The following is a 26,988-nucleotide window of genomic DNA, read 5'->3' on the forward strand; positions in this document are numbered from 1 at the left end:
TCCCATTTCTCTTATCTCAGTTAGTTCCTGCCTGTACCATTATCTGTCTGGGCACAGGTTGCTGGAGCTGGTGATAAGAACTGCTCATTGAGCTAGCTGTATTATTGCTGACCACATTATTTCTGACTGTTTCTGTCTATCTTAGGAATGTGGTCAAGTTAGTGAGCCTAAATCCCATCTCACACTGTGGCCATTACTATTAGTAAGAGTTTAAGTACTTGTTACTGCTATATGATAAGAATACATGTTTAATGGTCAATAATTATTTTGTTTAAATTTAGAGTACCCAATTACTTTTTTCCAATTAAGGGGCAATTTGCCTACCCTGCACAACTTTGGGTTGTGGGGGTGAAACCCACGCAAAACACGGAGAGAATATACAAACTCCACACAAACAGTGACTCGGAGCCGTGAAGCAGCAGTGCTAACCACTGCACCACCGTGCCTCCCCTCGTTAATACTGGGTATACTTTCTATGATTAGTTTCAATCCCCAATACACTAACTGATGTAGAGCTACTCTAGTGTTATCCCAGCTATCCAGTTTTAAGAGGTCTCAACTCAGAATCCCCTCCCCACCCCTTCACCTTCCACCTCTCACTCCCATCATTACTCCTACCTCCTCTTGTTTGAACCGTATCCGCTACCCAGCTCTCTCTTAATTCAACCACGTGCGTACAGTCAATTTCTGAACACGAAATACTACTTCCAAATAAAATAAAATAGCCACCCAGCAACTTGCCATCCAAGGTTTATTTCCCACGTGACTCAAATTAAAATTCCCTAGAATTAATGTTCTCCACAATAAAAATACCTACAAAACTGTTTGCCGTTTCCATCTCGAACTATGATATCATGTAATTCATATATTGCGCGCTTCCTGCAAGTGTACGACTTCCTGTATCACTGACCACCACAAACTTAAGAGTGATGTCATCCAATAATCATAAAACAATGCATCATCTGACTCGAGCAATGCCACCAGAGGTTGTAAAAATAATCTGCTCAATTGCTCACCACTGACAAGGTTTCCATGATTAATTTTACTGTGCTGCTTCATTCCAATTAATATTCTCCAAGAGTCAAATTATTTGATTGCACTTTTGACTAAGACATGGAAAAACACATTATATACTCTATTAAACTATGCACAATATAATTCTACAATCTTGATAATATCAGAGATCACCAGACAGGAACAATTAGACAATACCAGGGAACCAAAGATACAATTACAAGAAGGTAACCATAAAAATACTTTATTTTTTTCTGCAAGCGATGTTGTAGAACATACTAATGCGGGTATAGATGTTGATAGATGAAGGAAAAGGGATGCAACAAATAAATTGGGGGTTGAAGGTAGGATTCCCTTCCAGTCGGAATTCATTCAGGTCAAATGCAGTTGTAATTTGAGACTCCCCAAGCAATTTATTCTGTTCTCTTAAATCTTCATATTTTATTTTAAAATGATATATTTAAAAGCGAACAAATGAAACCTGATTTATAATCAATAGTTTGAATGAAGTAGGTTTTAGTTTGATAACATAACTTAACCAGGGTTAAACCTGACAAAGCAAATATCTCATGAAGATTTTATGAACATCACTGAAAATATTGATATTGAATAGAACCTGGAATATTGTTGTTCGTTTCAGTACATGTTTCAGTGTAGATATTTGGAGCAAATCTGCTTTTCTAATGTGAAGCTCCCTTGCAAGGCGGATTAGTTGGAGAATCGAGAGTACAAGGTTGTTAGTCCATCTCTGACATCGCACTCCTTCCTAGAAGTGCAAGATGGTAGAATTACCCCGACCATCAATGCTTTTTTGCTTGTAAAATTACACTGTGTTCATAAAATATCTGAAAGAAACATTACAAAACATTTTAAATTGTCATAACAGGAAAGTACAATAAGGTGCTTAAATTCGGAATGAGAACATTACAAACATTTCAATACTTTAGTTACAGAGTACAATTCTGCTCAAACTAGATACTTCGGTAATGTTGCACTCTGTGGTGCTTCAAGACAGTTACATACGGTTAGGTTTAAGCACAGTTCGAGGTGTTTTTACATGGTTCCCAGCCCTTAAGTGTACATTAGCTAAAAAGCCTTACACAGTGGCCTTGGCGGCAGCTGCCCCAAGCTTGACTGCGTCACTCAGCATGTAGTCCTGAACCTTGGAATGTGCCAATCTGCACAGTTGAGGACAATTCTTTGCAGTGGAAGATCAACAAGTTTTGTGTAGACCAAAGAGCGTTTTTCACCAAGTTGATGATCCTCCAGCAGCAGTTGATTGTTGGTGTGTGACCCTGGGAATAGCCCTTGGAGCACAGTTCTCCGTTACAGCTTCTCACGCTGACCTTCGACAAATACCACTGAATCCAGGTGCAGGGTGGGATTGGGATGGATGGAGGAGGTCTCTTGTGTAGGGTGATGTCTAAGGGTGTTGGATACGGCCCCTCTTCCATTCTCCATGGCCAAGCTCTCAACGAGCCTGGTGGTAGTGACAAGAATTTGGAACCAGTTTAACAACATTTTGGACTGGGGGACATAGGTTTACACCGCCAGGGCTGGACGCAATGTACAGGATATGAGGGAGAAAAAGGGTTGAGAGGTTTGGGGATTTATTTTTGAAAGGTAGGTTCGCAGGTCTAGAGGAGATGGAGGAGAAATTTCAACTCCCAAGGGCGAGTGCATTTAGGTATTTGCAGATGAGGAACTTTATTCATAAAGAGCTGTCTTTGTTCCCCCAGTTGCCAAGACCCGCACTGATGGATAGGATGCCATCAAGGTATGAGATGGGCAAAGAAAGATCTCCGGTATATATGAGTGTTTGCTGAAGACAGGGAAACCACCACTAGAAGAGGTGAAGGGGAAACCGAAAGAAGAGCTGGGCCTGGGGCTAGAGCGGGGGTGGTGTGAACTGAGATCCTGCATAAGGTGCACTTTACTGCCTCCTGTGCTAGGTTGACCTGATACAGTTTAAAGTAGTACATAGAGTGCACTTAACTAAGACTCGTGTGAGTGGATTTTTCCCTGGGGTGGAGGACAGGTGTGAGCGTTGTTCAGGGCGGGCCTGCGGATTACACACACACGTTCTGATCTTGCCCAAGGCCAGTTGGGTTCTGGATCTCATTTTTTGAGATCATGTCAGAGATCGTTGGGGTTAAATTAGAGCCATGTCCATTGGTAGCGATCTTTGGGGTGTCAGACTGCCCAGAGCTCCTTGAGGGGGTAGGGGGAAGGCTTGGCCTTTGCCTCCTTGGTGGCTCGGAGGCAGGTCCTGCTTGGGTGAAGATCGGCCGTGCCACCCAGGGCCTCGGCATGGTTGGGTGACCTGGCAGAATCTCTGCGATTGGGAAAGGTTCTATTTCAGGCAGATGCCGTTCATCACTTTCTTTAAGGACTTGTTCGTGGCCAGCAGTTAGGGAGATGGGGCGGGAGGGGGTAAGGGATAAGGAAGGGAGGATAGTCAGGTTTTGGGGGGAATAGGAGAATTTAGGGTTGTTGCTGTTACTTTGTTAAAATAAAAATGGCAAACCATTCTAATGATATAGTTTTGCCTTTGTAAGAGGTTTGATAATATTTGGAATAAAATATTTTAATAAACAACTGAACCTCTCTAGACTGTCTTTGCAAATGCACATTCCACATGGAGGTGTGCGACTGTCTCCTCTCCCCCCACAGCCGCTTCGAGGGCAGTGTGCGATGGTGCCAAGACTTCGGACAACTGTCTATGCACTTCACAAATTGCAACACGTAGAAGGGGAAATGTATTTGTTGCTGTAAGGTTAATTTTGAATAAGCCTAGTAAAACCTATCTTGCTCACCCAGCCTTTCAGACAAGTATTTTTGTTCTCTTTTTGTCTCTCGTGGCTGAATCTCATTTTCTTGTGCGATTCATTCCTTCATCACTTACTGCACACCTCAAAATAAAATGTCTGTCAGAGAATGTCTTCCATGGGAATATTCGGATACCTTAACAATCAGATAGATATGTAGCTGTGTTTGTATCTAAAATGCAATTGTAATTCATCAGCACATTTGAGGGCATAAGGGAAACATTCAAGCCAAAGAGACAGTTTAGAGTAGCTGATCCCTAGTGTCAAGGAACTGAATTATGAGCTAGACTGGAGAATCTAGGGCGCTTTAGCTTTAAAATTGAGAAGGGACTTATTGAAGTATATATAAGATGCCAAATGGTATAAGTAAGCACTATACTGGGGTGAGTGCCCTCCCTCACCTGCAGCGACCGTCAACACCTTTTGACCTATATATTGATGTAGCGCTGGTAGCAGTAGCAAGAGAAACTGATCTCCCACTCTTCTATCCTTGGGGCAGCACGGTAGCATGGTGGTAAGCATAAATGCTTCACAGCTCCAGGGTCCCAGGTTCGATTCCCGGCTGGGTCACTGTCTGTGCGGAGTCTGCACGTCCTCCCCGTGTGTGCGTGGGTTTCCTCCGGGTGCTCCGGTTTCCTCCCAGAGTCCAAAGATGTGCGGGTTAGGTGGATTGGCCATGCTAAATTGCCCGTAGTGTCCTAAAATGTAAGGTTAAGGGGGGGTTGTTGGGTTACGGGTATAGGGGAATACGTGGGTTTGAGTAGGGTGATCATTGCTCGGCACAACATCGAGGGCCGAAGGGCCTGTTCTGTGCTGTACTGTTCTATGTTCTATGTTCTATCCTTCTAAGGTCACTGGTTTTCACTTTTTCTCATTTGACTCCTGATATTATAGATATTATAGCGTTGGGCGAAAATAATCCAAGTACCAATGCTGCCGTTTTTCCAGAATCCCCCCATTTACATTGTAGCTCCAGTTTCAGATTACTACTGAAACCGGAAATAGCTAATTCTGCACAATCTTGCAACAAAATACTGCAGCTGCTGGAAAACTGAAATAAATACGCAAAATGACAGAAATACACAACAGATCTGGCAGCATCTGTGGAGAGAGAAAACCTTTCAGGTCTGTGAACTTAACTCTTGTTGCCAGATGCTGCCAGACCTGCTGAGTATCTCTGTTTTACAAATTTAAAGTACCCAGTTAAGGGGCCAATTTAGCGTGGCCAATCCACCTACCCTGCACATCTTTGGGTTGTGGGGGTGAAACCCACGCAGACACTGGGAGAACGTGCAAACTCCACACGGACAGTGACCCGGGGCCAGGATCAAACCCCGGTCCTCAGCGGCTTGAGGCAACAGTGCTAACCACTGTGCCGCCCCCTGCTGAGCATTTCAACCGTTTTTATTTGCTTGCATCTATGCAGTTACTTCCAAGTCATGCTTGCTCCTTTCAAGGGATGAGATATTTTTATCTTTGTGCAAAAGCGTGAAGCAGGAATTGTAGCGGGCCTGGGCATTTAATTTGGCAGGAGGCAAAAAACCTGTTTCCCGATGGTGCGATAAACTGTTGCAATTTTGTTCTCCTGACTTTCAAGGCAGGTTAAAGGTGGCTTGAGCTTCGAGACAAGCAATGCCAAGAGCCTCATAGCGAAAATTAGAATATTCAGTTTTATGTCTGTATATAAGTGATATATTGTATTAGCCCACATGGGACTTACAGGATGGGAATCAGTGTCTTCCCCATGGACCTCGCTGAGGGGCGGGGGAGCTCTATTAACCTTTATATAAAAGGTCGGCCAGTAAGGCACTGTCCTGAAGAAATATCTACAGGATAGTGCATATATGTTATTGTGAATAAATCTTTGTTTTATAAATTTAAAGCACACAATTCATTTTATTTGCAATTAAGGGGACAGTGACCTGGGGACGGGATCGAAGCCGGGTCCTCGGTGCCGTGAGGCAGCAATGCTAACCACTGCGCCTATATGCTAATTGTGAATAAATCTAAGGGGCGGGATTCTCCGTCGGCCAACACTGGAATCGGGGAAACCTGTTTGGGCGGAGAAACATGCCGAGGCAAAAATGTTGGCAAGCGCCCGCGTTCTACCCTGTATGTACAGTAAAGTCTGTTGGCATATCATTAGCGGGCCTGACCCTGTATTCTTTGAGGCCTCCGCGAATATCCGAATCCGCCAGGAAGAATTACCGACCACGGGTTTCACTTGTGGTTTTAAAAATCGGGAAACAGGCGCCATGGCTGGTGAGGGAGAAAGAGGGGGTACGAAAAGTGTCCAACATCGCTATAGTGTGCTGACGGTTGTGTTGCAGGCTTTTACGATGCTCCGCCCCCTCCAAAGCAGCGTACTCAGAGAATGCGCCGCGCCACATATCAACCGCCTCAGGACATGGCCTGAGATCCGCCCTCCCATGCTCCGCCCCTGACCGGCCGAGTTCCCGACAGTGTGGGTCTCGCATGGTCTCACCTGTCAGGAACGCGGCTTGGTGGCAGCGGACTCGGTCCAGCCCCACCACAGTTGGGGGAGGGCCAATCCGTGGGCGGGGGGGGGACATTATTCGGCGCTGCGGGCACTGTGGGAAGTCCAGTCCTTAGTCTCTGAAACAGAGAATCCCGCCCAAGTTCTTTATTTTATTCAGTGTGGACTCTCCATATCCTTATTAAATATATAACCTGGCGAACGTCATCTCTTCCACGATTTTGAGCTCCATAAGTGTTGTGTTCTCCTTCTTGGGGACCTCATAGAACTTCACTTATATTGAGTGCCAAGAGCAGCACGGTGGCACAGTGGGTTAGCCCTGTTACCTCACGGCGCCGAGGTCCCAGGTTCGATCCCGGCTCTGGGTCACTGTCTGTGTGGAGTTTGCACATTCTCCCCGTGTTTGCGTGGGTTTCGCCCCCACAACCCAAAGATGTGCAGAGTAGGTGGATTGGCCATGCTAAATTGCCCCTTAATTGAAAAAAATTAATTGGGTACTCTAAATTTATTTAAAAAAAAACTTATATTGAGTGCCATTACCAAAAGCTGTGGCAAGGCGAAAGCAGGCAAAGGCTAGATGGTGGGTGGGGGGGACGTTTTGGATGGATACAGTAGAATGGTGGAGTGAAGGCTGGATAAGAGAGGTAAGCTGATGGTGAAGGGTGTTATGCAATGTCAGAGGAAGGGGGGAGGTGATGAGAGTGTGCAGGGAGCAGTGGGAGGTAGTTGAGCAAACTGTGGGGTCCTGAAGGAATTCCGGATACTGGCGGGTAGGAGGCGTCAGTAACGGTAGGCATGCAGACGGTAATGGGTGTCGACTCTGAGCGGCATGTGGAGATGGACTGTGGTAGCGTCCAGGGTAATGGGAGGAGGTTCAAGGGTGAAAGGAATGGGGGCAGATCTATGGTGATGGGGGATGTTGGTGGATAACAGAGGAGGGTAGAAGGTGGTGGAATGAGTTTGAATGTTGATGTGCAGCACTTGATCAAACTGAACTTGACCAGGCAGTTAGTCAGTCTGTGAAATACTTTGAGGGGGGACGAGGGTCTACTCAGGAGGAGTTCAAGGTGACACATGTGGCCGATTTAAAGGGACACACTAATATTATGAGGCAACTGGATGTCAAAGATTCTTGTGTTCGTCTCTCGATGGGGAGGCCTGCATTGCAGAAGGTTTGTTCAAGACTCATGGATCTAATAACATGGAGATCCCAGCAAGATGTGGAGTTGCTGTTCATTTTATGCCATTTGCCATTGGCTGCAGTCAGAGGCAGGGAAGGAGGTGGAGGGCAGCCAGTTCATGATTCCAAACCTCCATCCTCCCATGTGAATTGTTTTGCTGACAAGGGATCATGCGGTTAGTCTTTCTATGACCCCAAGGCAGTGGCCTCTCTATAGAGTTTCTTGGATGGTGGAGATGAGCATTACAGTGTGCATATGAGGCTCCTTGCACATGACTGTCTTCACCCTACTCAAGAGAAATGTCTCGGTGGGCATTTATGTATGAACAGAAGAAACACCAATCTCCAGTCCTCCGGGGTGTCCTTTGCCTGCCTTTGTCTAGACATGGCATCCACACTCCACTCCTTCCAGGTAAAGGGTTTAGCACAGGCCTGCTGGGGTTGAGATGGAGGGAAACCGCTAAAGGACATGCTCACTTAATGTATCGCCTCAATTTGTGCATGCATCCACTGAGGTGTCAAAAATACAGGCTGCAAGCAACCCTTACTTGGTAATTGCTCTCATTCAGATGAGGAGAAGGATGGCCCATGGCCAGCGGGAGCATGGGCTTGAGTAGCAAAAGATAAATGGCCTCTATAAGGTCACGAGGCCGGCGAACATGGAACACTGCAACAGCGAGCATTGACCCGGCCATGGTGGTGCTCTTATCTAGAGATGAGCAAAAGACAATGTTGGAGGTGTCCTTGTACGTCCTGTAATGTCATTGCTCACAACTGCCAACTTCTCCAATACGAGCTACAATATGCACTGTAGGAACTCACCAAGCACCCTTAATCTGGCACCTTCCAACCCACAACCACTACCATCTGGAAGGTCAAGAGCAAAAGACACATGGGAACACCATGCCGCTGGGTCAAAATCCTGGAACTTTCTCCCGAACAGCACTGTGAGTGTATCTACACTATATGAAGTGTAGCGGTCTAAGAAAGCAGCTCACCAACACCTTCTCGAGGGAAATTAGGGATGGCCAATAAATGCGGGGCTAACCAGCGGTACCCACAGCCCAAGAACAAATAATTTTTTGAAAAGCTGCAACCGCAAGGACTCTGTAGGAGTAGTGTAGATTTCCTGGCCTGTGATGATTTGAATGTTTGGCTAGGTGCTGTTTCAATATGGCGCTAGGACCTTTGACCCCCCCATGTGGTAATGGGGGTGGGCGACTTCCTGCCTCGCCCTGTCACAAGATTCAATGAGTTCCTCGTGGATGCATAATTAACGAGCTGAAAAAACATTAGATTGCATGCATTTACACCCCCCCGAACCCGGCACCCAGCAGGAATCACACCAACTTTTCCAGCCTCCTTCGGACTTGGTCTCCAGAATGGAAAATTCCACCCCAGTTCTTCAAAAATGTACTTATGGTTTGGCTACAATACTGGGTAAAGAAAATATTTTCCCTGGTTAGGGGATAGGAGACAGCTTTATGTTAGCTGGCATATATGGACAGGCAAAGAGTTAATCCCGGAACACTATGTCATCTGGGCCTTTGCGCCGCTAACAGTGGGGAGGGGGGCCTCCTTTTGGCTGACTGGCTCTGATAAGCACTAACGCTGCCACCTTCGCAATAGCACAAAGCTACTGGAATCGAAACTGCCGACAGGTACAGCCAAATAACAGAAACGCAACAATAATCGGACACACAGTCCTCTGCACTGTGCTACACTACATTGAGCCAGCAGGAGGCATATCTGCTGCACAGTAAGAAAGCCAGTGTCAGTTTACTTTCAGTTTTAACCGCTCCCCCCCCCCCCCCCCCCCCCCCCCCCCCTCCACCCCCACCCCCTCCCCCTTATCCCCCCAGGTCTCTCTGCCTCCACAGGGTGCCCCACCAAGCAGCCAAGCTGAGAGCTGATAAAACTGATCATCTGTTTCCCTGGTGAATTCAATTATCAGACAAGCCCCTGAGGCACCAACCTACAATAATGTGAAATGAGCATCTTAACTGCTACACCACCAGATTTAAAAAAACACATCCTCTTTACTAAATTTTGTACACACCTGTAGACCGTGCAGGTACATCATTGGGGCCCTCTCTGACGACCATGGTGACAAATGCAGACTATTAGCCATCGATACCACAGTGCAGGCAAGGTACTGAAATGACGCAACGGAATATCTCTGGCCAGATTTGTTGTTTATTCCACCTCTTGAATTTTTGTTTTTAACAATTACGAGAGTTCAGATCTGATTATGTCGCTAAAATAAAGGATATTTTATTCTTTAATTTTAAGAAGAATGTCTGCATCTTCAGACGTGTAATCAGGTCTGATCTTGTAAGCTTGTCCTATAAAATATCATCAGGCACACACTTCAATATGGTGGAACAATAGGGTTCCTTCCCTGCAGGGTGAAATGTTCTAAAATATGCCGTATTAAGAAAGCAACAGTAAAAAAATAAAATAAATGAATCTTCCTCCACGTCTATGTCTAAACATTTTAAAGCATAAGCTTCTGCAGATGATATCACTTGCTAGCATAGTGCGGCTTTCATAGCTTAAACGTGCATACCGTAGTAAGGAAGCATATTGTAAAACCGTATGTAATGATTCCCGTAAATATCCACATTGAACAAAAACGACAGAATTGTTGCAGACTATCATGAAATAGTAAGAAAAGTCTGAGTGTAAAGGAGATACACCAGGGTAACCTTTTGGAGGTCAGCCAGACAATGCTTAACACTTATTATACACGAGGATAGCCAGCTTCGTTGGAAGGTCACCCCCAAAAGATTACCCTTTTTCTTTCGGATGATAGCCAATGTGTTGTGCGTTTCCACCATTTTCCATATTCTTGTTGCATTTCACATTCATGCATACACATATTTAACTGTTGTATCTACCACGTTGTAATCAGAGTATAGAAAGTCACGCATTCATCTAATGTTTTATCACCTCCCTCAGCACCAATTCAAAGGACTCCACGTATCTTTGATTACTTTGAACTACAATGACTGTTGTTATATAGTCAAGTACAATAGCAGTTTTGACAACAGCCAGATGCCACAGTCAGCAAAGAGGTGAATGACCATTTAATCTGTTTTTTGCTGATTTTGGACTGAGGGAAGAGCATTTGGCTAATATTGGAATGATGCTTTTTTACATTCATCTGAATCATTGCCATAGTTACTCGGGTCTGATCTGACTAACAGTTTTCAAAATAGCATTTTTTACTGGCACTGAAGAGAGTGAATCGTTCCAGCAACTTTGAAAACATGCGATGCCATTTTATGCAAATACTGAGCATATGTGAAATGGTATCAATTAAAACCAAGATTTGGAAATGTTTTTACGCAGTTGAATGCATTGCAGTAACAAATAAAACAGTGCAACTAGCCTGTTCAAATATTTAGGAATAAAAAGAACAGTAAAATGATGAAAAGCAAAGCAGGTCCATCAGTGATGGGTTCATGTTCTGGGTGACATCCTTTATTAGACAGTGGGCACAATTTAACAGGGAAAAAACAAAGTCCTGTTTTTAGCTGCGTTTGGCGGATGTTTCTCCGCGCCTGCAGCGCCGAGAACAGCCTCGCTATTAAATGGACTCTTTTTTTCAGACCTTCGTTTCTAAATGCCGCACAATCTTAATCCTCCACCGCTGCCTCCGGACCCTCCACCTCAAACGCTTCAAATTGACAATTATGGGTCCTTGAGCTCCCCTCACCCCACCACACAAGGACAGAGCACTCCATGCCCTATCCCTGGCAGTGCCAACCTGGCACCTGGGCATCTTGGCTGTCAGCCTGGCACCCTAGCAGTACCACCTGGGTACCATGGTGGTGCCAGGATGGAACTGCCAAGGTGCCAGGCTGGCAGAGCCATGGTGCCCAGGTGCCATCAGGAGTGCCAGGGTATCACCCTGTCCAGGGCCCGGCCACCCCGGGGTCTCTGATCACTTAGGAGACCCCTCCCTAGTTCCGTTACACCTGGTCCACCAGTGGAAACCAGTGCTAAGCACCATTTCCCCAGCATGGGCATTGGATCCCAGGCTTTGGATTACTCCTGCGTAGACATATTTAAGTGAAGCTCACTTAAATATGCAAATCTGGATCCCGCCCTAGTGAGGGCGCTATCCAAATCGCAATGTCTCGCGAGATCTCGCTCGGTTTCCTGAGCATCATGAATCTCGTGACAGGTCTCTCGCGAGATTTAACGGCCTCGCCCGTCACCGGGTCTGGCACGATGAGGCCGAACGTTCATACCCAATGTGTTTATCTGGAGTCCGTGCTTAGTGTTGCCCATAACCCCAGCCACTCTGCGAAGCTCACTGACTGCCACAATCTACCATGTATACAAATCCAAGTTCACAAAATTATTTGAACGTACTTGTTGCCAACCTTTTGCAACCAAAGAACCATTTGTAATATCAAGGATGGCAAGCTTGCAAAAAAGAAAAAAATTAGGTGCAACTTTTGAGAAGATGAAATATGAAACACCATGAAGACCTTGTGGTCTTGGGCCAAAATGACAGAAAAATATGATTCATCTGAACGGATGGCACAGTTTGTTGGACAATGAACAAAGTGGAATATCTTCCCTTCCTCCTCCTCCCTCGAATTGTGCTTTAGTTCATTTGGGTTGCAACGGTAAAGGAAAATCAGGTGGAAGATACATTCTTGGGCTGTCCTTCTACACGTCCGACCACCTGGCTTGAAGTACCAATGGCAGTGGCTTGTGATCAGGTTGCTCATTAGCTGTTATGACTGCAATTAGTGTCTGCCCCACAGGGACAAAAAAATACTCAATGGCACAAGTTGTGAAAAAGTATAATATTTTGGGGAGTATTTCTAGTTTCTGTTTGCCCACTAATTTGAGAATTAGTACAAGTTTAATTTTCACTGGGCAATGCATTGTAACACGAGGCAAGTTATGCTGCTTTCTGTAATACAAGGAACTGCACAGCCTGAATTGATTCTATATCCCATCAAGCATTACCTGAAGCTCCAGGAATTTAATTTAACATTTTGCTGCGGTTCCCCACTGCTCTTTCTTTCTGTGCACTGTTTCATTGCAGTATTTTACTATTTAAATAAGAGTTTTGTACAAACTAATTACTTTCGAAACCAACTCTTCTGAGTCATGCTATCTGAGTACCTTTTTTATATTCCAAATCCAAACATCTCACAGCCTGGAAGCGGTTGCACCTTATTCAGCTGTTTGACCTTTGGCAATTCATGTATGATTGTTGTACTAAACTTTAAAATGTATTTGTTGTTGTTGATGATAAGTACCGCTGCATTGTGAATGATGCCAAAACTATTGGGAAGACGGAAGAACAGGGGCTAAAATTGTGCTGTGATTATCTGAAGAATATGGAAAGGGTGGGCATTTGTAAGACTACTGGATAAATGCACCTGCAAATGAAAGCCCTAAAAGTTTCCAATCCTTGTGGAATAAATAAAAATCTGATTCTAGAACGAGGACGACAATTTGCATTCATACAGCACTTTCAACGCAGTAAAATGTCCCCAGCTGCTTCACAGGACCATTACCAAAGAAAATTTGACACCGGGTTACCTAAAGAGATATTAGGACAGGTGGCCAAAAGCTTGGTCAAGACGAAGTTTTAAAGAGCATCTGAAAGATGGGAGGGGATATAGATAGAGATATGGAGAGGCTTCAGTGTAAAGCGCAACAGAAACTTCGGAAGTGTGACAATGAAATGTAACACAAAATTGTTTGGAGACAAAGAAAGGTGAAGAAAATATGTATTTGATCAAAATCCAATAGAATTTGCAGCACAAAATAATTGGTATGTGTGGCCAGAAAAGGAGTTTTGTAATGTATGCTGTGAAAATGATCTGACATTTTTTATTTAATTTTGTCTTATATCACAGTGACAGGTTTATTAGAGTGCCGTGTAGGAAACATTCAAGGTTTTTGAGTATGATGGTGCCTAATTAATTGCACCTCATAAACCTGTTATTATGGGAAACATAGATGACAGTTTGCGCTGTTTGATGGGCACCTAAAGATTTTTTTTTTAGCAAAAACCCACCGTGCAGGCTCCCCTGGTAAAGGCGGAGACACAGCCCAAAAGGTCCCAGATTTGATTTCCAGTCTGCATTGAGTAAGCTGACCTTGGTCAGGGTGACAATTTTGCTCTTCAGGTTAGGGAGGAATAAGACATGGGTGGCACAGTGTGGCACAGTGGTTAGCACTGCTGCCTCACAGCTCCAGGGACCCGGGTTCAATTCCGGCCTTGGGTGACTGTATGTGTGGAGCTTGCACATTCTCCCCGTGTCTGCGTGGGTTTCCTCCGGGTGCCCCGGCTTCCTCCCACAGTCCGAAGATGTGCAGGTTAGGTCGATTGGCCACGCTAAATTGTCCCTTAGTGTCCAAAAGGTTAGATGGGGTTACTGGGTTACGGGGATAGGGTGGAGGCTTGGACTAAGTAAGAGTGCTCTTTCTCGGGGCTGGTGCAAACTCGATGGGCCGAATGGCCTCCTTCTGCACTGTAAGTTCTATGAAGACAGTTCACTCTCTGGCAACTGCTGCTGGAAAGAACAGACATACAAATGTTGGGTGAACATCGGGTTCAGTTGTGATGTTCTTCATGGCTGGTTTATACTGACAATCTCCAATATCACTGTTGAGGAGGAGGCAGTTTGAGACAGACACAAGAAAACAGTGGGTGCCCATGGAACCTTACCCAGCAAGAAGGCACGGAAATTGGTAAAATGAATATTGTATTTATTTTAACTGCATCCAGATATTGTTTTTTCATTCTATTTGAAGCTACATGTGTATACTTTAATTATTGAGTATAATTGGTCTCAACTTAAAGAAGGGTAATTAATCCAAAGAAAAGAAGGAAGTGGACCCCATGTGGTATTTAAGAAAAGAAAATGTAGCTGAACAGAAGAGAATACAAGACAGTAGAGCGTCTGGGTCCTGTGCCAGGCATTTAAAGCAGTTATTTTCTGCTTATGTGTTCCAGCATAACATATGTGCCCCTATTATGTTATAAAAAAAAGGCTCTTCAGTTTTAAACAGACCTAAGCCTTTCTGTGGAACTGGGGTTGAAGACTGGATAATGAGCGATGCAGCCTCTCAAGGAAGAGTGAGCAGATAATACCATGTGGACACAGAGTCTGTATGCAGCTCTCAATTCCACTTAATGCATGCTGAAGCCACATCGAATTGCATTTCACATAAGCGTGATGGGTCATTAGATATAAGAGGAAATTGTCTCAGATGGGTTCAATAGATGCAACAAATATTTTACAAAACATTTTCCATTAACAGTGAAAGGCAAAAAAAATGAAGCATTTGTATAGTAATATGCTAACACACTGAGATCCTCTTTACAAGGAGATTGTGCAATACTTTTTCTGTGTTTCCAATACTACAAATATTGATAGTTGAGCTTCTCTCGATTTTAAAAAATATATACTTTTTTATATTGTGGCGAGTGAACAGCACCCTCATAGAATTACTCTAAAAAGGCAAACTAATTGGGGAGAAGGGATTCAAGTAGCATATTAATTCACAAGAGCAGTGCAGCCATTATATTACTGCTTTAAATTCACAAAGAAACATCTGCATTTATTTTGTGCCTTTTATGTTGATGTGAAGAGTTTTGTTAAAGAGCCGTGACTGCTGTACACAAATGTGACAACCATCCTGCGCCAGAAATATCCCACATGAGGTGAAAGGCCTCAAAGTATTGGATATGGGTGGAATGCTAGCTGCAACATCTAAACTCCTTGCTCCTGCAGTAGTGCACCCAAGCCACAGGAACAAAGAGACAGGGCATCAGTATAATATCTTACCCATCTGACAATGCAACATTCCTTCAGGATTGCGCTAGAATGTTAGCGTGGGTTATATGTTCAGGCCCTGGTGGGAGGCACAAATGCACAACTTTCTAATCCAGCGTTTAAAGCATTGCCAAGCTGACTGTAATTTTTGACAATGAAAGCTTTTTTTTTTTGATCATTGCAATGCAGGCCGCACAGTCTTGGGAAGACGCAATCTGGAGTACCCTGATCAGTTCTTGGGCACTGTGCCTCAGAAAAAAAATATTACTCTTAGAGGGGCTGCAGTGCATCATCAGAATAAATGGAGAGGATGAATAAATGTGGTTTGTTCCCTTGAGTTTAGAAGGTTGAGAAGAGATTAAATTGAGATCTTTAAATGTTAAGCAGATCAGATAGGAGGCATAACATTAGAAATAGGTCAGTAAACGGTGCAACCGGGAAGCATTGTGTCCATATCCTCCCATGAAATTCTGGAACTGTCGACTCCAAAAGTCTGTTGATGCAGGGTCAATTCATATTTTCAAGATTGAAATGAATGGATTTTGCTAGGTAAGGGTATCAAGGGATATAGAGGAAAGGGAGGTAAATGGAGTGGAGGTGAAGATCAGCCATGATCTAACTGAATGGCGCAACAGGTCCAAGAGGCTGAATAGGTTACCCCTGTTCCTAAACAGAAGGACTTTCTTTATACAGTACTACACCTCATCTGCATTGGACTCAGGATGGGGTAGACCGAGAGAATACATTTCCTCTGGTGTAGGGCGTCCGTAACAAGAGGACTAACCTTAAAATTGGATCAGGCCATTCGGGAGTAATATCAGAAAGCACTTCTTCACACAACAGGGATTGGAAATCAGAAACTCTCTCCCAAGAAACAGTTGAGGCCGGGGGTCAATTGAAAATGTCAAAGCTGCAATTGATAGCTTTTTGTTTGGCATTATTGTTAAAAGAGTTACAGAACCAAAATGAATAGATGACACTAAAGTACAGTCAGTCATGATCTAACTGTTTGACAGGCACAAAGGGCTGAAAGAGACCCAAGTAGGGAAGCCTATGTCATATATGCATTCTGTATTTTTTTTAAATTGTGATTTAATTGCTGATAACTTAAAACTACAGGGTAGAAATTACAGTCACCGTTATCTAGTATAAACGCTTGAAGTGTGCATATTAAATTGCTCTCAGCACTACCCAAACTTACTTTCTAACATTATAAACAGTTGTGGAGAAAAGACTCTGCACACTGGCAGCATCTTCGACAGAAACACCACTTATGAGCTGCACTAACGATGGACAATGCAACTTGCACATTCCTGCCAACCTGCAGACCCTGGCACACTGGGACAGGAGCCACTATCTGATTTGCATACAGCACGAGGACATGATTGTATACTTAGGCTTTCTGCAGTAACCATTCCAGAACACATTTAAATTGTCACAATTAATAGATTATTACAGTTTTGAGGGTTAATAGTGTCTAAATAAATGTAAATATAGGTATTGCTTTGAATTATGGCATTAATTTCAATACCTTACTTAATAAGTTGAAAATACTAAATTTGCACATAGGCTAACTTTCGTGTGATCTTTCGAGTAATTGGGATGATGGATGTATTTAAATAAAAAATCATTTAAGTTGCAACACAGAACAGCAGCTTGGGCCATTGAATGGCCACATCACAAAGTAGTTGGATATATGTTCCTACTAGGGAGGCAATGAGGCCGGTAAATCTCACGAGAGGCCTCTCACGACATTTACGAGGCTCGTTACAATTCTCTAACAAGATCTCGTGAAGCAGAACTATTTATGTGTGCAGTTAAGCTCACTTAAATATATTCACGCCGGAGTTACCCAAGGCGCGGGACCTAATGTCGTTGCCTCGGAGACCCCGAGCAGACGCCGTTTAGCACTGGTTTCCACAAACGTGGACCAGGCATACCAGCACTGCCAGGGTTCCAGGCTCGCCCTGCCAAGGTGCCCAGGTGGCATCTTGCCCGTGCCGGGGATTGGGCCCAGGGTACCCTGCCCTTATGAGGTGGGGTGCGGGGTGCTCAATAACCCACCAGTTGATACGTTGGCCACCTCAATCTCTTCCTGCACTGGCGAGTAGAGCTCATTACTGCAGGAAATGAATCTAAGTGTGGCCTTGGCGGGGCACCAAGGCCCAAAAATGAATCAAAGTCCCGTTTAATAGCGGGGTCGTTCTCAGGCTGCAAGTGCCAGGAAATACCCTGCTAAACGCACCTGAAACGGGATTCTGTTTCATTTCCATTAAATCACGCCCACTGAGGAGGACAAAAGAATGAAAATCAAAGACTAATCATTCTCTTACTCAGCTGGTCCATATTTTCTAAAAGCCTTCTATTCAACTGCAATGGCACAGATTGTGGGAAGCACATATCTAGCTATTCCACCTGGTCAGAGAGTGATGCAGAAATACTTAGAAGAATGATGGGTTTAGGTGGGACTGGAGGAGTTTATATCAAATTGCATCGACTGTATAGCACAGAAGCAGACCCATTCAGCTCAAGTAGTTTATGCTGCCTTTTATGCTCCATGTAAGCTTCCTTGTACCCTCTTCCAGCCCTATCAGCTTATCTTTCCACTCCTTTTTCCCTCAGGTCCTTTCTCCCTCATGTTTTTATTTAGCTTCCCGTTCAATGCATTTACAGAGAAAATGAGGGGTGATGCCATAAAATGTTTTAAACTGGTGTCATGGGTATAGCAGCCAATGCAGGAAAGTGTGATAGATTAATGGATTTGGTACAGGATAGGATGCGTCAGCCTTTGTAGATAGCAAGATCCTACAAACAACAGTGGGAGTAATGACCAGTGAGTCTGTTTTTTTTAACACAGTAAAAGGAAGCATCTTGGCCAACTCTCTGTTCCGAGAATAGATCTGTGGAATCTTTAATGTTTACACTCACTACTGGAACTGTCAGATGGTTTAACATCTCATCAAAATACTGCCAGGTCCAGCACTCCCTCAGCACTGAAATTGAGCATCAAGCTAGATGAGGAGCTCCGATTCCTTGTATGAATGAATGTTAAATTACTTCCTTTGCCACATCATACTCTCAGCAGGTGCAACCAACAGAAAACAGCAGGCCATGTCTGTAATAATAAATTACAAAAGAAATCCAAACAGCAGGACACAATTAAAAGCCAGTATTAGTTTTCCCGAAGATGCAATGGCTAAATTAACTACACGGTGTGGCACTGACCAGAATATGCCACAAACTGGACTTGATTTAACTAATCTCAGTGATAACAGTAATTACGGATGCTGCAATTAGAAGCAGCAACTTTTGGCGAGGGATGGAGAAATTGGCTATGATTGCCGCTCAAGATCATTGTTTGTTGACCCTTTTGGAAGCGCGGACTGCAAGCATCAAATAAATCCAGTATTAGGATCTGGATCCGATGCCCTCATGTCGAAAGCCTCACACATGAACACTTGCGCATAGCATCAGAGAATTTCAATTCCTGCATGTAGATATAGCCTTTAGGAGTAAAAGAAATAGAAGCGTGGGAACAGGGAATTCTGGCATGGAAGTGATACTAGCAACAGCAAACAATTGGCTGCCATCTTTGTGTATGTGTGTGTGTGTTTGACATGACTGTTAGTTTTCCAGTTTCCATTTTAAAGTATATTCACTTGTGTGTGTATAATCTCTGCTAATGTTTATGTTTAATATGTTGCCTAGGAACCTGCTGAGCTGGAGCTATCAAATGAATTGCCTGGAATTTTGGCAGAGCACTCACAGCCAGCTAATAAGAAGATATTCCCAACGTGGGAAAAGTTCTTACAATTGTTCCTCTGTCAAGGTATAAATTTTTCTCGTGATAACATGTTTATCATACCGCAAGAAATCCCTATGTTTGTTTTCAAATCAAATTGTTGCATTGAGTTTCTTAAAGGATACAAGGATTTTATATAGTGCATTTTCATACCCTGAATGCTTTCCAAAGTGCTTGAATTATAGACACAGGGCACGATCTAACGGCCGGAAAAGCAGCTCGCCGCGGCACAGCGCGGCTTTCACCGTGAGACCCCACTCCCAGGATCTACCCAGCTTGCAACACCTCACAAGATCCAACATGATCTCGCGACATGTTGTAATGTTAATCCCGCCCATCACTCTTTAGCAAATCTGCATTTTAGACCAAAGTAGTCAGTCTCACTCTAATGTGCAGAACCCCGAGATACATGAGGCTTTGGGATGCAGCCTCTTTGCCTTAGAGACCTCACACGAGCACCGTTTAGCACTGCTCCCCACAAATGGGGACTAGACTGAATGGCACTCGCAGGGGTCTTTCAGGGGATAGGAGGCACCCAACTGTGTGCCCTTTGGGGCAAGGTGGTGTCCTGGCACTGCTGGTGCCACCTGGGTACAATGGCAGTGCCAGCCCTGTATCATGGCACTGCCACCTGGGTCCAGCCTGGCACTGCCAAGGTACCAAGCTGGCATTTTTTGCACACGTGGGAGGCGGGGCCAGGGACCCTCCCATAGTGCGTTTGGGCTGGGGGGAGGTCTGGCATCTTTTAGGGGGCCTCAAGAGATAGAGAAGCCATTTAAAAATGCCACCCCAATCTCTCATAACAATGGTGAGTTCCGGCGAGCAGAACAAAGCGGGGCTATGTGCACCCTCAGCCGGGCATAACCCCTGTTCAGCCCCCTTATACAACGCGAGTCGTGTTGAATAGCCATGTGTTTCTTGGCACTGCGAACACAGGGAAACACACGGTCTAAATGCACTCGCTTGGACACTTTGTTCCCCTTTTGGGAGAAACTTGCCCACTGGTGTAATTTAGACAAACATGAGAGCCAGTTTGCACGCAGCAAGCTCCACAAGCAGCATTGAGGTAAAAGATCAATTAATCAGTTTGGGGAAAAAGATTTTGGCTACAACACCAGAGAACTCATTTGTTATTTTTGAAATAATGCCCTGAACAGGTGTTTTTTGGCCTCTAACACATGTAATTCTAGCTCTACATCTGCAGTTATACACACATCCCTGGATGTTCCAGGAACAATCTAATTTAGTGAGAAGATGTTAAGTTTTAAAAAAAAACTAATGTAGATGGGGAAGAATTAGCATAACTATGGCATTCAGATATTTATTTATTTTCATTCCGTTCGAGTGGTGTAATTCAGTAGCACTCTTCAGCCAAGAAGATTTTTAACAGGTGGCATGTGGCGCAGTGGTTAGCACTGTGGTTAGGACAGCGCCGCTGAGGACCCGGGTTCGAATCCCGGCCCTGGGTCACTGTCCGTGTGGAGTTTGCATATTCTCCCCATGTCTGTGTCGGTTTCACCCCCACAACCCAAAGATGTGCAGGGTAGGTGGATTGGCCACGCTAAATTGCCCCTTAATTGGAAAAAAATATATTTGGGTACTCTAAATTTATTTTTTTTTAAAAGATTTTTAAGAAGAGGTGGATTTTACACTTTTAGATTTTAAGATTTTGTAACTGACAATTGTTTACAGTCATAACTTGTTAAAATGTTGTTAAAATCTGGAGAGTGTACAATAAATTTATCAAAACACTTTAAATACAAGAGCTGAGATTATAGTCAAATTGTTCCTTCTGAACTACTTTGGGAGCTACTGTAATGTTTTAAGAAAGAAATAACTTGCATTCATAAAGCAACATTCAAAATGAAAATCGCTTATTGTCACGAGTAGGCTTCAATGAAGTTACTGTGAAAAGCCCCTAGTCGCCACATTCCGGCGCCTGTCCGGGGAGGCTGGTACGGGAATCGAACCGTGCTGCTGGCCTGCTTGGTCTGCTTTAAAAGCCAGCGATTTAGCCGAGTGAGCTAAACCAGCCCCAGTACACACTTTGAAGTACACTTTTTTTTTTAATGTATTCATTTTACTGGATATGGGCTTCACTGGTTAGGCCAGCATTTATTGCTCATCCCTAGTTGCCCTTCAGAAGGTGGTGGTGAATGTAGCCACTGTTGTAATTTAGGAAACACAGCAGTCACTTTGTGCACAGCAAGATCTGACAAACAGCAATGTGATAAAGATCAGATTATCTGATTAATGATGTTAGTTGCTGGATAATATTATCCAGAACTCCCCTTCTCTTTGCCATGGAATCTTCCCATGCATCATAGAAGGCAGATAGTTTAACATTTCACTTGAAAAATGGCACCTCCAACAGTAATGCAATCCCTCAGTGTACCGCTGAAGAAATGTTTTTCCTAAGACTGGAAATTCCCGCCTGAGGTCAATGGATATCATGGTCTGCGCCCGCCAATGGCAATGTTGCGACAGGCACGGCGGAAGAATCCAGCCCAATAAATGCAGAACCTTGGATTTCTACAACAAGTACCCATGCATCACAAGGAAGCTGCCAACACCAATTTCTTAGGGGTGCGGTAGCAGAGTGGTTATATTACTGAATTCAGTGGCCCAGACAAAAAAAATCAGAAGACATGAAATTGAATCCCACTAGAACAGCTGCGGAATTTAAGCAAAGTGAATTAAATAAAATCTGGAATATAAAGTTTGGATCTGCAATGCCAATGCCGGATTGTCACATTAAAAAAAATCTGGTTTACTCATGTCCTTTAGAGAAGGGAATTTGCTATCCTTAACTCCTCTGATTTATATGTGACTCTGACCCACAGCAATGTTGTTGACTTTTAACTGTTTTCTAAAATGGCAAATTATGCAGCTTGTACAGTATTCAAGAAGACAGCTCACCACCATTCCCCAAGGGTGATAAATACTGGTCTCGCCCGTGGCTTCTGTTAATGAATGAAGAAAAATAACACCCAAACACAGAAGTGACCTTTTCCTTTTGCCATTTTCTCCTCACTCCCCCTCTTCAGAAGATATCAAATCCATCCTTCCTTCCAGGGGCAGTAGGTGGCTTCCTGCACCTCACTGCATATGCTCTGAGGATGAGGATCAACAGGCCATTCCATGTGTAGTGACATCCTGACATGTTCTGACATTATTGCACCTTCATCTCCCAGATAAGGGGCAAAATTCTACAACCCCCAGCAGGGTCGGAGAATCGCTTGGGGCCGCCGAAAATCCGGCCCCCGCCGTGGCAGAGATTCTCCGCCACCCGGGAAGTGGCGGCGGCAGGAATCTCGCCACTCCGATCGGCGAGGCCCCTGCGGCGATTCTCCGGCCCGAATGGGCCGAAGTCCCGCCACTGGGAGGCCTCTCCCGCCGCCGAGGTTTGAACCACCTTTGGTGGCGGCGGGATCGGCGGCGCGACCGGGCCCCCGGGGTCCTGGGGCAGGCGCGGGGCGATCGGACCCCGGGGGGTGCCCCCACGATGGCCTGGCCCACGATCGGGGCCCCCCGCTCAGACTCCGGGCCAGTGCCCTGGGTGCACTATTTCTCTTCCGCGGCCGCCACGGCCTCCACCATGGCGGAAGCGGAAGAGAAACCCACATCGTACATGCGCCGGTGGTGACGTCAGCGGCAGCTGGCCGCTGACGTCACAGCCGGTGCATGCGACGACCGGCGAAAGCCTTTTGGCCAGCCCCGCTGCCGGGGGCGCCGGTTTTTTGTGCCAGTCTTCTGGTGCCAACCGCTCTGGCGCGGGGCTAGCCCCCCAAAGATGCGGAGAATTCCCCACCTTTGGGGAGGCCCGATCCCAGAGTGGTTGGCACCACTCCCCTACTCCGGGACCCCCCATCACGCCGGGTAGGGGAGAATCCCGCCCCAGGTTACTGGAATGCGAGCAGCTGTGGGAACCCTGGCTGATTTTCAAACATCCTCTATTCAACTCCAGGATCTGGAGGGGGATAGGTTAAGTGTTCAAGGCTAACTAGATACGTCACTAAAGTACAACGATAGCGATATTTTCAAAAAGTTGTATGCTGTCAGGAATGCTCATTGTTGAGCACAAAAGGCTGCGTAGCTCTGAGGTTGCTTATAAAAACTGATGAAGTCAACGCGAAAACACAAGACAATGAGTTTAGTTGCTGAACATAACCTCCAGTTTGTGTTAATGGTTCTCAGGCAAAACATTTCTCAAAACATTTCTTCAGCGGTACACTGAGGGATTGCGGCGCTGTTGGAGGTGCCATTTTTCAAGTGAAATGTTAAACTATCTGCCCTCTATGATGCATGGGAAGATTCCATGGCAAAGAGGAGGGGAGTTCTGGATAATATTATCCAGCAACCAACATCATTAATCAGATTATCCGATCATTATCACACTGCTGTTTGTCAGATCGTGCTGTGCACAAAATGACTGCTGTGTTTCCGAAATTACAACAGTGGCTACGTTTCAAAAGTACTTCAAATTGCAACACTTTTGAAAGGCTTAGGTAAGCTGGAGACCATGAACCACATAACACTTAAGACAGATATTAAATCCATTTGGCTACTCATGCCAAGGAAGGTCCCCCACCCAGTTCTGAAAAGAGTCATGGGGAAGATAGAGGTAATGCTGCAATAAGGAGTAATTTCACCAGTCACTAAACCAACGCGTTGAGGCTCTGTTCTGGTACCAGCCCTAAAGCCTAATGGTTTCATTTGAATATTTCAAACAGAATCTCCACTTCAGAGTCTTGGACAACCTTCTGGCACACAATGCAAGAGTGGCGATATCATGGGCTGTCTGCCTGGAAGTCCTCCAGAGGAACCACTAAGGACATTTTTGTATAATCAAGTGTTATGCCAAGGTTAGCGGTCACTATTGTGGCCAGGCATTTCACACACTCTTTCAGAGATGGTCTCCAACTCCATCATCTGTGTCATTCACAGGCAGGAGCAGAAAGAGCAACTTCTGCCGTCCTCCTTCCCATCAGGCCGTGGGAGCGCCTTGGCATGGATTTGTTTGACGATTTGGAGAAAATATTTCTTATAGTTGTAGACTATCATTCCTGCTGGATAGAGATGCAAACCTACATGGCTTCACCTCTGAAGCCATTATCTGTGCAGAGTCTGCACTTTCTCCCCGTTTCCTCCGGGTGCTCCGGTTTCCTCCCACAAGTCGTGCTTGTGGGAAAGACGTGCTTGTTAGATGAATTCGACATTCTGAATTCTCCCTCATGATGCATGATCAATTGTACAAAGAATAAGGTTGGATACAACTGTGGCTTTATTGCAGTAAGATGTGTGGCCTCCCACAGCAGCTGGCGAAATGGCTGCTGAATAGAGGACACACTCCTCCTACTGGGCGGAGCCAGTAGGCAGGGGCTACCGGCGAACCTGTAGTACAGGTCCTACCTTACATCACCTAATACAGGTGTAACAGTGGTTTACCACACCTCAGTATACCAGAACAGGCGCCGAAGTGTGACGACTAGGGAATTTTCAGTTAATGTAAGCCTACTTATAACAATAATAAAGGTTATTATTATTACCTCCTCGAAGATAATGGGGGGCATTTACCGACCAACTTGCCGTGTGTTTTTCGGCGGTGGAGTCGACCCACCAGTGGGATTTATTATCCCGCTGTTGTCAATGGGATTTCCTGGTGACTTCACCCCTCATCGCTGGGAAACCCTTGCGCCGCCGTGGGACTGGAATATCCTGCCGACACGAACAGCCGGTAAATTGCACCCAATGTTCTCTACATATGGTGTTCTGGACATTGTGATCTCTGATAATGGACCACAACTAACCAATTAATGTTTCCAATCCTTCACATGGTAACATAGACATGTGCACGCCACAAGCTCCCCAAAATGCCTTCAGCCTAACAGAGAAGCTGAATGAGGAACAAACCCTACCAAAGAAAAATTATGATTTTGAGCTCGCTCTGCTTAGTTATTGCTCCACAGCATTACAAAGAACAATATAAAGAACAAAGAGCAACACAGCACAGGAACAGGCACTTCGGCCCTCCAAGCCTGTACCGGTCATGATACCAATCTTGGCCAAAACCCTCAGCACTTCCTTGTGCCGTACCCCTCTATACCCATCCTATCCATGTGTTTTTCAAGATGCCTTTTGAACGCCGTTAATGTACCTGCTTCCACAACCTCCCCTGCCAACACGTTCCAGACACTCACAACACTCTGTGTAAAAACACCTGCCTCGTACATCTCCTCTAAACTTTGCCCCACTGATCTTAAACCTAAACCTCCTGGTGACTGACCCCCCCCCCCCCCCCCCCCCCCCCACCCCACCCTGGGAAAGAGTTCTTGCCCATCCACTCTATCCAGGCCCTTCATAATCTTGTAGACCTCTGTCAGGTCACCCCTAAACCTCTGTATTTCTAATGAAAACAGTCCGGGTCTATTCAGCCTCTCCACATAGCTAACACCTTCCAGACCAGGCAACATCCTGGTAAACCTCCTCTGCACCCTCTCCAAAACCTCCACATCCTTCTGGTAGCGTGGCGACCAAAATTGTGCGCAATATTTTAAGTGCGGCCTTACCAAGGTTCTATACAACTGTAACATGCCCTATCAGTTTTTACACTCGATGCCCCTTCCAATTAAAGCAAGCATTCCATATGCTTTCTTGATTACCTTGTCCACTTGTGTTGCCACCTTCAAAGATCTGTGGACCTGCACGCCGAGATCTCTCTGACTTTCTATATTCCTAAGAGTTTTGCCATTTACGGTATATTTCCTCTCCATGTTAGACCTACCAAAATGCATTACCGCACATAGGCCTGTTAGCTTAACTCCAGTAGGAGGGAAGATGCTGGAATCTATCATCAAAGAAGAAATAGTGAGGCATCTGGATGGAATTTGTCCCATTGGGCAGACGCAGCATGGGTTCATAAAGGGCAGGTAGTGCCTAACTAATTTAGTGGAATTTTTTGAGGACATTACCAGTGTGGTAGATAACGGGGAGCCAATGGATGTGGTATATCTGGATTTCCAGAAAGCTTTTGACAAGGTGCCATACAAAAGGTTGCTACATAAGATAAAGATGCATGGCATTAAGGGTAAAGTATTAGCGTGGATAAATGATTGGTTAATTAATAGAAGAATGGGGATTAATGGGTGTTTCTCTGGTTGGCAATCAGTAGCTAGTGGTGTCCCTTAGGGATCAGTGTTGGGTCCACAATTGTTCACAATTTACATAGATGATTTGGAGTTGGGGACCAAGGGCAATATGTCCAAGTTTGCAGATGACACTAAGATGAGTGGTAAAGCAAAAAGTGCAGAGGATACTAGAAGTCTTCAGAGGGATTTGGATAGGTTAGGTGAATGGGCTAGGGTCTGGCAGATGGAATACAATGTTGACAAATATGAGGTTATCCAATTTGGTAGGAATAACAGCAAAAGGGATTATTATTTAAATGATAAAATATTGAAACATGCTGCTGTGCAGAGAGACCTGGGTGTCCTAGTGCATGAGTCGCAAAAAGTTGGTTTACAGGTGCAACAGGTGATTAAGAAGGCAAATGGAATGTTGTCCTTCATTGCTAGAGGGATGGAGTTTAAGACTAGGGAGGTTATGCTGCAATTGTATAAGGTGTTAGTGAGGCCACACCTGGAGTATTGTGTTCAGTTTTGAGAAGGGATGTACTGGAGAAAGGATGTACTGGCGCTGGAGGGTGTGCAGAGGAGATTCACTAGGTTAATCCCAGAGTTGAGGGGGTTGGATTACGAGGAGAGGTTGAGTAGACTGGGACTGTACTCGTTGGAATTTAGAAGGATGCGGGGGAATCTTATAGAAACATATAAAATTATGAAGGGAAT

At 44.9% G+C, this 26,988-nt stretch overlaps 1 protein-coding gene across 5 annotated transcripts in view; it reads left to right on the plus strand.

Moving 5' to 3' along the window:
- Positions 1 to 26,988, plus strand: part of iqch (IQ motif containing H) — a 250,122-nt gene that overhangs the window by 141,214 nt on the left and 81,920 nt on the right. For all 5 annotated transcript variants that reach the window (XM_038813308.1, XM_038813305.1, XM_038813307.1 and 2 more), the window contains one exon: positions 19,048 to 19,168. In XM_038813308.1, the coding sequence (XP_038669236.1) occupies positions 19,048 to 19,168 (121 nt within the window). The remainder of the gene's footprint in view (positions 1 to 19,047; positions 19,169 to 26,988) is intronic.

Source organism: Scyliorhinus canicula, chromosome 12, assembly GCF_902713615.1.
Source record: "Scyliorhinus canicula chromosome 12, sScyCan1.1, whole genome shotgun sequence".
Classification (NCBI taxonomy): Eukaryota; Metazoa; Chordata; class Chondrichthyes; order Carcharhiniformes; family Scyliorhinidae; genus Scyliorhinus; species Scyliorhinus canicula.